The sequence below is a fragment of the Azolla caroliniana genome, unplaced genomic scaffold (genome assembly GCF_043228905.1).
Source record: "Azolla caroliniana isolate FFs.n. ecotype wild unplaced genomic scaffold, voAzoCaro1.0.p SCAF_2, whole genome shotgun sequence".
In the NCBI taxonomy this organism is placed as follows: Eukaryota; Viridiplantae; Streptophyta; class Polypodiopsida; order Salviniales; family Salviniaceae; genus Azolla; species Azolla caroliniana.
In genome coordinates this window covers 17502142-17515581 of record NW_028230437.1, presented here as the reverse complement: position 1 = coordinate 17515581, position 13440 = coordinate 17502142, and the positions used below count along the sequence as shown (strand labels likewise).

General features: G+C 44.4%; 1 protein-coding gene across 1 annotated transcript; it reads left to right on the top strand.

Moving 5' to 3' along the window:
• The first annotated feature begins 1020 nt into the window (after positions 1-1020).
• Positions 1021-12349, top strand: LOC147867454 (uncharacterized). Its single transcript, XM_087339641.1, has 4 exons — positions 1021-1057; positions 8072-8303; positions 8433-8496; positions 11989-12349. Exons 1-4 carry the CDS (start codon positions 1021-1023, stop codon positions 12025-12027), a joined length of 372 nt encoding a protein of 123 aa, XP_087195767.1. The 3' UTR covers positions 12028-12349.
• The last annotated feature ends 1091 nt before the right edge of the window (positions 12350-13440 follow it).

The following is a 13440-nucleotide window of genomic DNA, read 5'->3' as shown; positions in this document are numbered from 1 at the left end:
TATCTCCGCAACGAGTTTCTCTTCAAGAGTTTTTACAGCCTTCCGGCTGTTAGCCCGCATCTCCTTTTCTTTGTCTGACGATTTGTGCAGTTCAGCTCGAAGGCGGTCAATTTCCGATTCCGCTAGTTGCACGACCCTTTTCGCTTTTGAGGCGATGGCGGTATGAGCCTCAATTTCTTCCTTCAAAGCGTCGATGGCGTGGTTTGGTGGCGGAGTTGCCAGTTGCGCCGTAGTCGCGTTAGATTCCAACTCCGCGATGTGTTTGTTGGCTCTTTGCAGCTCGACCTGGGTCATTTTCACCTTTTTCCAGACATTCTTATTTTGAATGGCCATCTCCTTGGCGCCCGTGCTGACCTTTGCCAGTTCCCTATGGACTTCAACTAGGGCCGTGTTTAATGGGGGTAGCTTCATCCCCACTCGGCGTACACCGGCGTTCCTCTGTCTGCCGACCTTGGCTAGTCGGTCCTCATCGTCACTCTCCGCCGTTTGTGTTAGGGCGCGCTCAATCATCTGGCGCTCCGCGTGCTCCTCAACCATTCGTTGTGAGGCCTTTATCTGTTGCGTTGCCAGGAATTCCATGAGCTCAAAAGAGGTTCCGAACTGTAAGAGGGCGTTGAACTCATGGGCCGTGTCCGGGATATCTGGATATGCCAAAACCTCGCTTTCCGCCGTTAATACGGCTTTCCCTCGTTGGGATTGGGTCGTAATGATCGGTCGTGGCTCCTGGATGATTTTGAAGGTGGTATTGGGCTCCGTAGCTACGGAGCCATCGCCTTCGGTCGTTGTCTCTACCGTCGTGGGGACGTCTTTGACCAATCCCTGCCCATCTTTCCTGTCCAATCTCCGCTGTTTCGGTGTCTGGCTCTAGGGCTGCTTCCGCGGAGTGTGCCGATTGTTCCTCCTGCGTTGGACGTGTGTCTGGTTGGGCGGGTCGGGGTTCCTCTTCCCACTCTGGGGCAACTAACTCCGCTAACCTGCGCTTCACGGATCGAGGCGGAGGCGTGGGTCGGCTGGGCTGCGATGTCGGCAGGCCTCAGGGTGGGAATAGCACTGCAAGGTACTGTTGTATGATTAGCTTGAGCTTCTTGCCTACCTGATATGCATGCATGCCTTCCCTTAACGTCGGCCTTGTGATGACCCCCCAATCGACCACACGCCCTTCAAAGGTATCAATAATGATACCCGTCTTCTACTTGGGCATCCCATATGCGTTGACGTGTACGCAACCGACCTCTAACAGGAACTTGATGACTTCACGGAAGAAGGGATCCGGGATCTGCTTCGTTCTATAGGCCTTGGCGGAGGAGGAATATGGCCTGAAATATCTTTGCAGCGCCTCTACAAGAGGGATTTCGAAATGCCTTTCGCCTAGCGATGACAGGTCCAACTTTTTCCGGATGGAAGAGTTCGTGACCGTGTCGATGTTAAGCTTTTTGGCGATGTCCATGGCATCCGGGTGTGGGGGTGCCTCTGCGACCCGGATGTACCCATCCAGGCGTTTCTCCACAAGCCATCGGCGTAAGGCCGTAGAGATGAAGATCGGCATCGCTAGAGTAGGTTCGTGGGGAGGAGACTAGTGGTCGCGGTGGGCTGGAGCTCTATGATAGGATGGAGGAGAAGGTGAGGGGGAGGAGCGATGGGAGCGCTGATAGTTAGAAGGTGGGTTTTTGTTTTGTGTAGAAGATTTTCTATTTCTTTCTTTTTGTGGCTTAGGGTTCATTGGACGGTGAGCCATCGTAGTGCCGCATGTTCTTGATCTAGGAGTCTGTGCATGCATTTCGTCCTTTTAATAGTGTCATTATCTTCTCTCTTCTTCTTCTTTTTTTTTTTTTCAGAACGGTTACATACAACCTATTTTTACATTATGATACAAGTGGGGCCGTCCAATTACGCCGCGAGTTCTCCAGCTTTGTCCTGTCCGGCGGTGAATGGGTTAGGTGGCGTAGGGCCCAGGTTAGGTTTAAGGCGAAACCCATTCACCTTTTGCCGTACTACTTCCCCGGCCAGCGTACCTAGTTGGAACGTGCCTTGTTCCGCTCCAATTATCCAGTACGGGCCGGTCCAGCGGAATCGTAACTTCCCTAGCATATGGCCCATGCGGGTTTGGAAAACCAGCACCGCTCGACCGACGACGAAATCCTTTTCCCTTGTGTTCCGATGTCGATCCACAAACGCTTTACGCCGTCGTTGTTCCTGCTCTAACACAGTCATGATGTGTGCGCGTTTTTCCCCGAGTTTGAGTAGCTGGTGGAGCCGTACCTCCTCCGACTTGGCTTCCGATAGTCAATCCCGTACCTGAATCCGCAAACTGGGTACGTGAAATTCTACCGGCATCACAGCCTCCAGCCCAAACGCTAATCGAAATGGTGTTGACTGTATGCTTAATTTGTAGCTGGTTCTATACGCCCATAACGCACTCTATAATTTGGTAACCCAGTCCATTCTATTTTCATTGACGATTTTCTTCAAGATGGTCTGCAACGTCTTGCTGGTGGATTCCGCTAACCCATTCGCCTATGGATAATATGGTGTACTCTTCTTGTGGACTACGACATAATGATGTGTTAGTTCCTGAACCACCGTATTGAGAAAGTGACTCCCCTAGTCACTGATGAGCTCAATCAGACAACCGAACTGGCACCAGATGTGCTCGTAAAGGAATCTCGCTGTGACGGCCGCCGTATTTTCTCGTAGTGCCTTTGCTTCTACCCACTTGGTGCAATAATCCGTGGCTACCAATATGTATTTATTTCCCGTACGGGCTGCCGCCGGTGTGAAGGGGCCCACAAAATCCAATCCCCACTTTTGGAAGGGGTCTAGCGGTAATACGAGCTGGTGTGGCATCCTTGCGTCCTCAGTGGGTTGGCCCTTCCGTTGACACAAATCACACTTTCTACAATACTCGGATGTGTCCTTCTACGTTGTCGGTCACCATAGGCCCGCTTGCCATATTTTCCGGGCTGTAACATCGCCCGCGTAATGGCCGCCTGCTGTGCCGCAGTGCGTCTCCCGTAAAACTGCTTCTTTCTCATCCTGACGTACCCCATGTCACCCAATGCCGTCACTTCCTTTGTGATATAAAATTCCTTCTACGAGGCAGAAGTTACGGCTTCGGACGGCTAGTCGTTTCTTCTCGTCCGTGCGTAATTGTGGTGGAGGCAGTCCCGTAGTAAAAAAGTATGTCATTTCCATAAGCCACCGGTCCGGAAAGGTCGATTCCATTCTTTCTGCCAGTGCTACTACCCGCAAGATGTCGGCATCCGGGAAATCATCGTCATCCTTCTGTATTGTTTCTCCATTATCGAGTCTGCTCCAAAAATCTGCCACTGCGTGTTGCGTCCCTAGTCGGTGCTGGATTACAAAATCGAATTCTTGAAGCAGCAACATCCATCGCGCCAATTTTCCCGTCAGGGCTTGTTTCTCCACCAAATACAGCAGCGCCGAATGATCCACGTGGAACATGAATTTCCTCCCCAATAAATAATGCCGGAATTTATTAATGCTATAGATCAACCCTAGCGCCTCCCGCTCCATTGTGGAATAGTTACGCTCTGCTGTTGATAATTTGCGACTAGCATAGTACACTGGTCGGTACCAGTTTGGTTCGGTGAGCTGCATTAGCGCACTTCCTATTGCTATGTCCGAGGCTTCGACGAACACGTGGAAGGGCTTCGCCCTAACTGGTGGTTGTATGACGGGGGCCTGTGTGAGCATTATCTTAAGTGCCTCATAGGCCTTGTCCTCCGTTGCGGTCCATTCGAAGGGAGTTCGATGCACGACAGCATGTAACGGCGTGGCAAAGTCCGCCAAATATCGTAGCATCCGACTATGCCACCGTATTTGTCCTAAAAACCGGCTGAGTGATTTCGCGTTTGTCGGAGTTTTGGCTTGCGTAATCACGGAGATCTTGTTCGGATCGACCGTTATTCCCTCCTTGCTGACTATATGGCCTAGGAGATTCCCCCTGGTCACACCAAAGGCACATTTCACGGGATTTAGGCTTAAGCGTGTGGTGCGGCAACGTTCCAGGCACAGTTGCAGGTGCGTAAAATGGTCTATTGTTTTCCCATATACCGCAAAGTCGTCTAAAAAAACTTGCATGTACGCCGAAATATATTCCCCAAAGATCTCCGTAATTGTCCGTTGAAATGTTGTCGGCGCCGTCTTTAGCCCGAACATCATGACGACTGCCACATAGACTCCCTAGTTCGTGACAAATGCCGTGTTCTCTTGGTCCTCGGGATGCATGCGTACCTGGTTATATCCACTGAAGCCATCTAAAAAACTGTACATCTCATGCCCTGCGACGGTGTCCAATACGCTATCGGTGAATGGTAAAGGGAATGCGTCCGTAATGGTTACGTTGTTTAATTTTCGGTAATCCATGCATACCCGTATTTTGTCATTTTTCTTTGGAATGACCACGATCGGACTTAACCATGTGGCTTGTTTAACCGGTCGTATGAACCCCGCCTTCAGGAGTTTGTCAATTTCTTCTTTTGCGCGGGTTGCGTAGTTCGGGTTCATGCGGTAGCGACGCTTCTGGACGGGTTTTGCGTCGATTGCTAAATTGATCTTATGTTGATAGAACTTGGGATCTAACCCCTTCATGTCCTCGTGAGCCCAAGAGAACACGTCTTTATATTTCTTGAGTAGTGCGATCATCGTGTTTCTCTGGTCCGGCCTTAATTCCTTTGCGATGGAGAGGAAACGGGATTCTGCCTCCGTACCCACATTTACTTCTTCCAGGGCGGAGGCGGTGACTCGTCGTGAAATTTCCATTTCCCTTTCGAATGCCGCCCGTGCTCTGCTGAGTTCCAATATGGACTCTAGGTTTGGTTTGTAAGCCTCGTCGTGGAGAATAGTGGCCGTGGCATATTCTGCCGCGGTTGCGATGATGTTGATTTCGAACAGCGGAATGATCCGAGGGTGCTCATCTAGGTATGCCTCTAATTCTGCATCCTCCACCCTAGCCAACATATTTATATCTTCTGCATATAATGGTGTTATACCCTTGGGTTGTGGTGTGCTTCCTTCCGTAGGTACGCGAACCTTAGTGCGTCCGTGTCGGAAACTGATACACTTGTGTTGCCAGCTCTGCTTGATATTTGTTGCCCGAAGCCATGGTCTGCCCAGAAGCACTGGGTATGCCCCTGGGGCATCCAAGGCGAGGAGAACCGCCGAGATGTCGAAGCGATGTCCGCCCACGATAATGCTTATCTTGCGAATTAACCCCAATGGTCGTATTGAGTGGGTATCTGCCATTTGGAGCCAGAATGGGCAAGCCTCCCATTTTGAAATGCCTAACTGGTCGCAAGTTTTCGCGCTAATTACATTGACGCTTGAGCTGGCATCGATAACGCATCCAGGAATTTCTTGTCCGTGTAATATTAATGTAATAGTCGGGTTGTGGTGATCCACTACAGGCGGTCCGTCGCTAACGTCTGTAAGGTTTGTAGTGACGCTCACCCTGGGTATGCCTGTCACCCGTTCTTCCATGGTCTGGCAGAAGCGTGGGACTAGCTGCAACAACTTCTCCATGGTTAACATTATCTCGCAGCCTGTTAATGCCTGCCAAATGGGGTCCGAGACCAGTCCTTCGTCCTCCGCTCGGTCCCTCGTATTCGCAGACTCCTTTCGCATGCGCTCTGTATTGGTCGTGTTTGCTTTTTCCACCCATGCCTGGGCTTGTCGTCGTATCTCATCTTCCGCGGCCCAATCAGCCGTTTTTGTTTGCTGGCGTGTCGTGACTTGCTGCACTTCCGCCGTAATTGTATTGACGGCGGGTCCCTTGCCCTTGCGTGTTGGGCATTGCGTGGCATAATGTCCGGGCTGCTGACAAATAAAACAATGGATGCTTGATTCGGCCTTCTCGGATCCTGGTGGTGTGTGCCGATCCCCTGGTGCAACTTGCTCCTCATGGTCCGGCCTTGTTTGTCGGAACGCACGCGGTGGTTGCTGTTGGTCCCCACGTGGTTCTTGGTGTCGCCTATCTCACGAGCTTTCGTCGTAACGCCGGTGATCTCGATATTGCCGCGGCTTCCCACAATAACCATTGAAGCCGCCACGTTTGTTTGTCGGCCGGTGATTCTCATAGCGCTGGCCCCCTTTAGCATAACTCGGAGGTTCACTATAATCCTCCTCCTCTGGTTCATCTTCCTCGGAATCGTTGTGATTTCGGCGATTCCGGTGGTGTCGGTCGTCACGTGGGTTGCGATCCACATACCGTGGCCGGTCTTCTTGCCGCCTTTGTTCAGTACGGCGTGGGGGACGTTGTGTGTCCATGCTGCGTACTGTGGGAGCGGCTTTGTTCAACATATTGTATTCGCATTGGTCGACTGTGTGAGCCTTCGAGTGGCAGATTGGGCAGTGGATTCGCATGTTGCACTCCACTGTGGAATGCCCCGAGTTCAAGCAAATCGTGGACTGGATTGCTTGACGAAACTGGTATTTCTCGTCTTGGGGTAACGCTTGTCGTAAGGAGGACATAGAAAACCTTTCCTCCTCCTCGTCCAACTTGAGCTGTAACGCTCGTTCAATGACCATATCCGCCATTTCCCCTTTCACGCTATTGTTGTTGAGCATTGCCCGTATGGGTCAGTGTAATGCTGCTAGAAATGTCTCTCGAGCCTCGCCCTCCGTAGGGCTCCGTTCTAGTTTCCGTCGTAAATTTTGGAAACGTAAGCTTAAGAGTATGATCGTTTCGATCGGCAACTGCTTAATCGTGTAGAACTGTCCGAGGATTTCGTGTTGTGGAACCCTCCGATAGAAGAACCGCAAGAAAGCGGACTGTAGCTGATCGAAGGTTGTGATTGCTGGCAAATCCATCTGTGAATGCCAAAATGCCGCTCGCCCATCCAATGTTAACCCGAACTCCGTCATTTTCGACTGGTGTGCTACCGCCTCCGAAAGGCTCTGCGTCATGTGGTTCGCATTCCAGACATTGAGGAACATGCAAATATGGGTTGCGGCGTCGGTTTCGCTGTTAAAGCGGGGATAGACAAAGGCCATGCTGGGGGCTACGGTGGGTCGGGAAAGACCACAGTGTTGCTGTGGTGAGCGTGCTCCCCGCGTATCGTCGAGGTATTTGGAGAGCGAAGAATCACCTTTGTAATCACGGTAGGTAGTACTGAGGTCGCTGAGGCGAGGCTTTTGCCGTGCGCGTTCCTCTGCCTGGCGTGTGACGAACCTTGTGATTGGCCGGTCTTGTCGTGTTGGTTCTCTGGGGCGTCTACGGCTAAACATCCATTTGTCGTTGTTCGTCTATGAGAAGACACAGATCACCAAGCGTGCCAAAAGTGTTACCGATTAGGAACACGGTCTGCGGTCAATCCTTCGACCTAGACCTCCAAGTGATTGTGAAACAACGAATGGTGGCGTCTATGCGTACTACGTAGGGGAATGTTCCCCGTAACCTAGCAGCGTATAAGGGAGATGGCTACAACCGACTTCGTAGCAGTGGTTATACTCACGTTCTTACACTCTCAGGTATTCCAGACACACAGTAGATTAGCCGTAGCTATACACAGATTTTCAGAGAAGATAGAATTCTATTACGATACGCTTCTTTACATTCCAAAATACATGCCCCTTCTATTAGAGGTTTTCTGCCCTTTATATACGCAGGGTCTATTTAGCCGTTCACGCTTCCTGCATGAACCGTTACATGCGTTATGATCTTATACTATTTCTTATTCCTACGCTCTTGTCCGTCGGTTACTATTCCGGCGGACAACAAGATGATGTGAAGAGGGATAAAAATATGAAGGATGATGCTTAGAGGGGAGTAGGGAGATGCAAGTGGGATAAGAAAAACAATGGACACAACTGAATTTTACAAAGAAGTCACATATTGTGGTGTGCATGTGTTCCTTTGTGCCACCCTTTTAGCACACCCTTTTTAGCACGCATGTAGCTAAGCGAACCCAAACGAGTACGTTTGTTTCGACTATAAATTGAGCAAGAAGTAAGAGACTAAGGAGGTTGGTTTTGATCTCTTTATTGTGCATTTCATAATGGTTTTGATCTCTTTATATGCATTTCACAATATATGCATACATATGATAAATAGACAGACAGATATTAGTGGTAGTGGTAGTGGTAGTGAGTAGGGGTAGGTCATGCAAGGGTACTGTAGACAGACATATACAGACACAGAGCTTGAAAAATAGAAGAAAACAAAGGAGCAAACCGTGGGCTCATACAGAAGAAGGAAGGAGAGAGATCAGAAGACAGCACCTCCTGCAACCGACGCGTCCCCTGCTAACAAGAAACAAGAAGTTCCACCGCTTTGCTAATCCTCGGTCGGTACTTCCATCGGGCTATCAATTCGTCCCATCCATTTTTGCCGTCGTCATTAATCCATCCCATCCCATCCCTGAATATACATACAAGTTTCGTTTGCTAATAATTTATGGTCTCTTTCATTGCAGGCATTTGGAAGATATGGCATCGCCCTCCTACCGAGTCCAGATGCTGTACCTGTCTCTTCACTCTGTGAGTCCTCTTTCACTTCTCCGCATTTTTGGCTTCCGCTCATGGTTTTAAGGATTCGTCTATTTTAAATTCCACCTGGATAAAACAAAGTTCCATGTATTCGATGAACTGGACCCTCTCTTGTTGTCATCCTTGGTGACCCGCCTGTAGACATCTTGTTCACCACTAATGTTTAGTACATATTGAGCACTTCACCACGTTCGGTAAAAAAAAAACCTGTTTGACTCTCATCCATGTTGCTGAATGTGGTTGAAAAGTATGCCATTGAGCTGCGACATTTGTGTGTTCATTTTACCCTCGGTATCCCAATGAAAGGATTCTTAATCTAGGTTGATCATTAGTGATCTGTCCTTTGATCTTTAATTTTTGAAACTCAAATTGAGCCAACGTCCATTGTTATTACTATGCTATCAATTGGTGGATAGCTAAACGTCTATTATGTGCATGCTATGAAAACGCTATCATATAATTGCAAAAAAATTGTAGTAGCGTAGTCATGAGACGATGCTGGAACACAAACTAAGGATCGCTGGATTTCAGAATATAAAGTCGTGTTATGAAGGTAGTGGACATTTTTTCCAGAAAGCTGATCAATGACAGCCTCTTCCATATTAATTGAGAGGAAAATTTAGGACTTATTCCAGAAACTTACAAAGCAGATGTTTGAGTCGAAAATTTTCCTATAAACATTGTTGTAAGAGTTGTTTGAAGACCTAGAAATATTAGCTCATTTGGAATATTCTTTGGATGTGGACACCATATGGGATTTGATTTAATATACAAGTTGAATCATCCCTTAAAAGTGCATCAACTTCCTCCCCCCTTAATGTGCATCGATTTCATCTGTGTTACTTTGGTTGTATTGATGCATTTCTCTTGTATGATGGTACAGTGGTTAGTTATGTTACATTCCTACCCTTGCACTTTCCACATATCCCATTAATGGGTCAGTTGACACTTAGTAATAATATAATAGGATCTCCTCAAGCTTTTGGTCACTTGAGTGAGGTCAGTTTGGGGGATACTTTTGCTACAGGCATTCTACAAGTGCGTCAAATTTCCTCACAACTACTTATACTGAAATATCAAAGTAATAGATTAGACAAACAGTGGACTATATAGAAGCGTATTTATATATGGAATTGGAGTATTTCTTTATATACAAGTGCGTCAAATTTCCTCACAACTACTTATACTGAAATATCAAAGTAATAGATTAGACAAACAGTGGACTATATAGAAGCGTATTTATATATGGAATTGGAGTATTTCTTTATATACAAGCACTTGGGTGCAAAAGCCAATATTTCACCCCATCATTATTCTCATGCTCTTAATTTATGAACTTGGACATGCTTTAATTAATTTGGAATGTACCATGATCGTTTCTGAACTCTTGAAAACATTATTCCAGCTACTTGATTGTGGCTACATAATATTAAAGAAAGCCATTTGTTGTCTGTTCAATTTTTCTCTATAGCATGCAATCAAACTATTCCGTGTTCAGCAATTGAGAGGAATGGCACATTTTACTTCACATGTGCATTTCTCGCTTGATGTGCATTAGCCCTGATGCATTTGCTAGACTTGCATTCTAGAGCGTAACCTTTCTATCATGAAAGCTCGTTATGAAATTTGTAAAACCAACATGCTTGCATGTTGATGCAAAACATTAATGTTTTGATGCCTCCAACAAATGAGAAAATATCCAGGATTTATAAATGCATACATCAACATAAAATGATCCAATAAGTTGGCTAAATATATTTCCATCTCCCAAATTTCGTGAATATTGATAGAGCATCACCAACTAGGATTTAATATTGATATTTGTATGAATTTCAATTATAGAACAATGCAGCAGTTTTGACTGTTGAAAACTGCCCGTCCCAGTGTTTTGAGCTCTTTAATTGGAAACCCTCACATTTATGAAAGAAATTTCAATCAAATACCAGGAGGAAATAAATGAATTCCTTACAAAATTTTACAAAAACATAAATACATAATCACATGATATAAGGTCAACTGTAATGCAGTTGAATAGTTTTCACTTTAGAATAGATGATTGTACTTTTACTACTTGGAATTGATATCATTACAGATGTTACAAATAAATATTCATAGTACATCAGTGAAAATATGTTGATAACCTATATGTAGACCTTATATAGTAACCTATCTGGTTTTGAAATTAAAACAGATGATTTCATTTTCACAAAAGCTTGGAATTCATATGGCTCGTGAACTCTACCAATAAATATCCCCTAGACGTGAATCTCATCTTCATAAAAGTATACTACTAAGCTATGTATAGACATAATGTAATAGCCTATTTGTTCGTGAGATTGGAATGAATGATTGCTACCTTGTTTTAGGTATTAGATTCTTTTGTTTTGTTTTGAGGAATACTAGGAATTGATATGAGTTACGAATGTTACAAAAAAACCTGGTGCATATGAGCATCATCTGAAGAAAAATACGTTGTTAAGCTATAGATAGACATCATATAGTGGCCTATCTGAGTTTTACGTTACAATGGTTGACTGTGCTTTGGCAAAAACGTGGAACTGATATGGGTTGTGAATGTTACAAAGAAAACTGCGCAGAACATCAGTCAAAAAATGTGTTAGTAAGCTATATATGGATCTCATATAGTAGCATATCAAGGTTTTACTTTAGAATAGATGATTTTGATGTCGTGTCAACATGGAGTTGATATGGTTTGTGAATGTTACGGACAAATATATACAGGACATGAGTACCATCTTAATAAAAATATGTTAGCAAAGTATTAGACTACCCTAGTCCCTTACTCTTGGCTCCTCTTCATTTGGAGTCTCTCCCAGCTTTGACATTTATGTCCTTGATTGAATGTTTTCATTTATTAGTACCTTTCTGTGCTTAATAGCTTCGTCCATGAACACAGGAGACATTAATTGCTTCGAATGCAACTTGAATATTTTCTGTACTTTTAATCATATCTGTGCTGTCCTATAACAATTTGTTTATAAATCAGTAAGTTCGATGATTTATGAACACAATCATGACAAATGCCAAGCACACACTAACTCTAACAAACCCTATCAAATAAACCATGCCCATATGTTTTCATTCTAGGTGGATTTGTGAGACATTCTTACAGAGAACAAAATTTGTGAATTACCTAAAATTTTCATTGGTCTATTCAAAATGCAAAGAAAGATATAATATGATTTTTGTTAATATCCACTAATTTTGCGGATGTAATAATTGATGCACCATCAATTATTTATAGTTTATTGCCTCTATTAATTAGGAACCATGATCTTAACGGAATTTGCTATTGACTTTACTGTATCCACAAATTGTAACACCAATGTGCAGATAAAAACCTTGCGTCAATAAAAAGGTAAGAGTCTTCAACTCTACTAGTAGCATTAATGTGACATTATGGGTGGTGGGCTAATTTGAGTGGATATGCGAATGTTTATCATGTCTGGTGCTTCTTTTCAGAAGCTTGGTGATGGGAATAACATTCAGGCTTGCACATGATGAAGGTCACTTTAATGCCCTTTTACCATGATCTTGAAGTGAAGCTCTACTGCTGAGGATGAAGAATATCATTTTTATCATCCGATACTTTGTGATCTTCTAACATCAAAGGCATAGTGAAACTGTTAACCATAAAGTATACCTAGGGATCATACTCTTAATTTAATGTGGACATTACTTTGTGTATAGGCTGATTTTGGAAATTCATAATTCAGCAAGTTAGCTTACAACAACATATGAATAGACTGTCAAGTTACTTTTTGACAAACCTATCGATCTATACTACATGAAAGAACATTTAAGACACTAGTTTTAGCATTGATAGATCAGTTCAACGAGCATTGAAATATCACCATTAAGATAACTAGTTGGCGTCTATAAGAGGAACACAACCATCTTGCAATGTTGCTGTCTACATTCCATAAAAGAAAAATGTTTATTTGCCATTTTAGATATATCAGTGGGTCTCTATATTCTTGTTGGAACTGAGAAAATACCTGACTTCACCTTTTGATTGATAAATATTTCTCAAATTCCCACTTATTTTCCCTTTTAGTTGATCTATATTTCTCATTTGTGAAAAATAAATGTCTCCCTTGTTAATTGGCTAAAATAGACTACAATGTTTGATGATTTGCCCTCATATGTGGCACTAGATATTGTTTATTTGTATGATTGTGCAATTTTTCTATTCTTTCTAAAATATTTTTCAGATGGAACATAACATTGATTTCATCCTTACATTGTGGCCCGATCAATCATGCCCCTCACATCCATCATTGTTGGTATCTCTTGTTAATGCTAGTTCTATCCACTTTGCCACTTCCATTGTCTACCCCCTTCTCCTGACCATGGCCTATCTTCTATGACATCATGCCCCTCACATCCATCATTGTTGGTATCTCTTGTTAATGCTAGTTCTATCCACTTTGTAACTTCCATTGTCTACCCCCTTCTCCTGACCATGGCCTATCTTCTATGACTTATAAGTTGCTCTTCAATGAACTTTTCATACATCAACATTATTGTTGTGTGTAAATCCACATGGAAAGTTCTGGTACTTTGGGCATTGTTACAAAAATCATGGGATTAGGCCCTTAACAATTTTTTATCGACCTGTCAAGCAAACTCACTTTTTTCTTTTTTGTCAACACAATAACCCACTCCTTTGCCTTTGCCAATCCGCTCAATCATGTTTTTCTCATCGTTAATGCCTCCCTTTTCATCTTTGTTCTGCCTTGTATTAGTGAAGGCCACAACTAGTCGTGAGGTGTTGAGAACTCCTCTTCCTCTACCAAGATTGTGGTTTTCAAACACTGGACTTTTCCTCTTTGGTTTCAATGATGTAGCATGTCAACAGACTGGCGAATTACAAATGGATGTAAACAAACACTTTAGTCCAACCACTTCTTC

Excerpts from the sequence above, each read along its gene's own strand:
- LOC147867454 (XM_087339641.1), top strand. The coding sequence starts at position 1,021 with ATGTCGGCAGGCCTCAGGGTGGGAATAGCACTGCAAG. Across the intron at positions 8,304-8,432 it reads CACCGCTTTGCTAATCCTCG|GCATTTGGAAGATATGGCAT; the intron begins GTCGGTACTTCC and ends CTTTCATTGCAG. Across the intron at positions 8,497-11,988 it reads TGTACCTGTCTCTTCACTCT|AAGCTTGGTGATGGGAATAA; the intron begins GTGAGTCCTCTT and ends GCTTCTTTTCAG.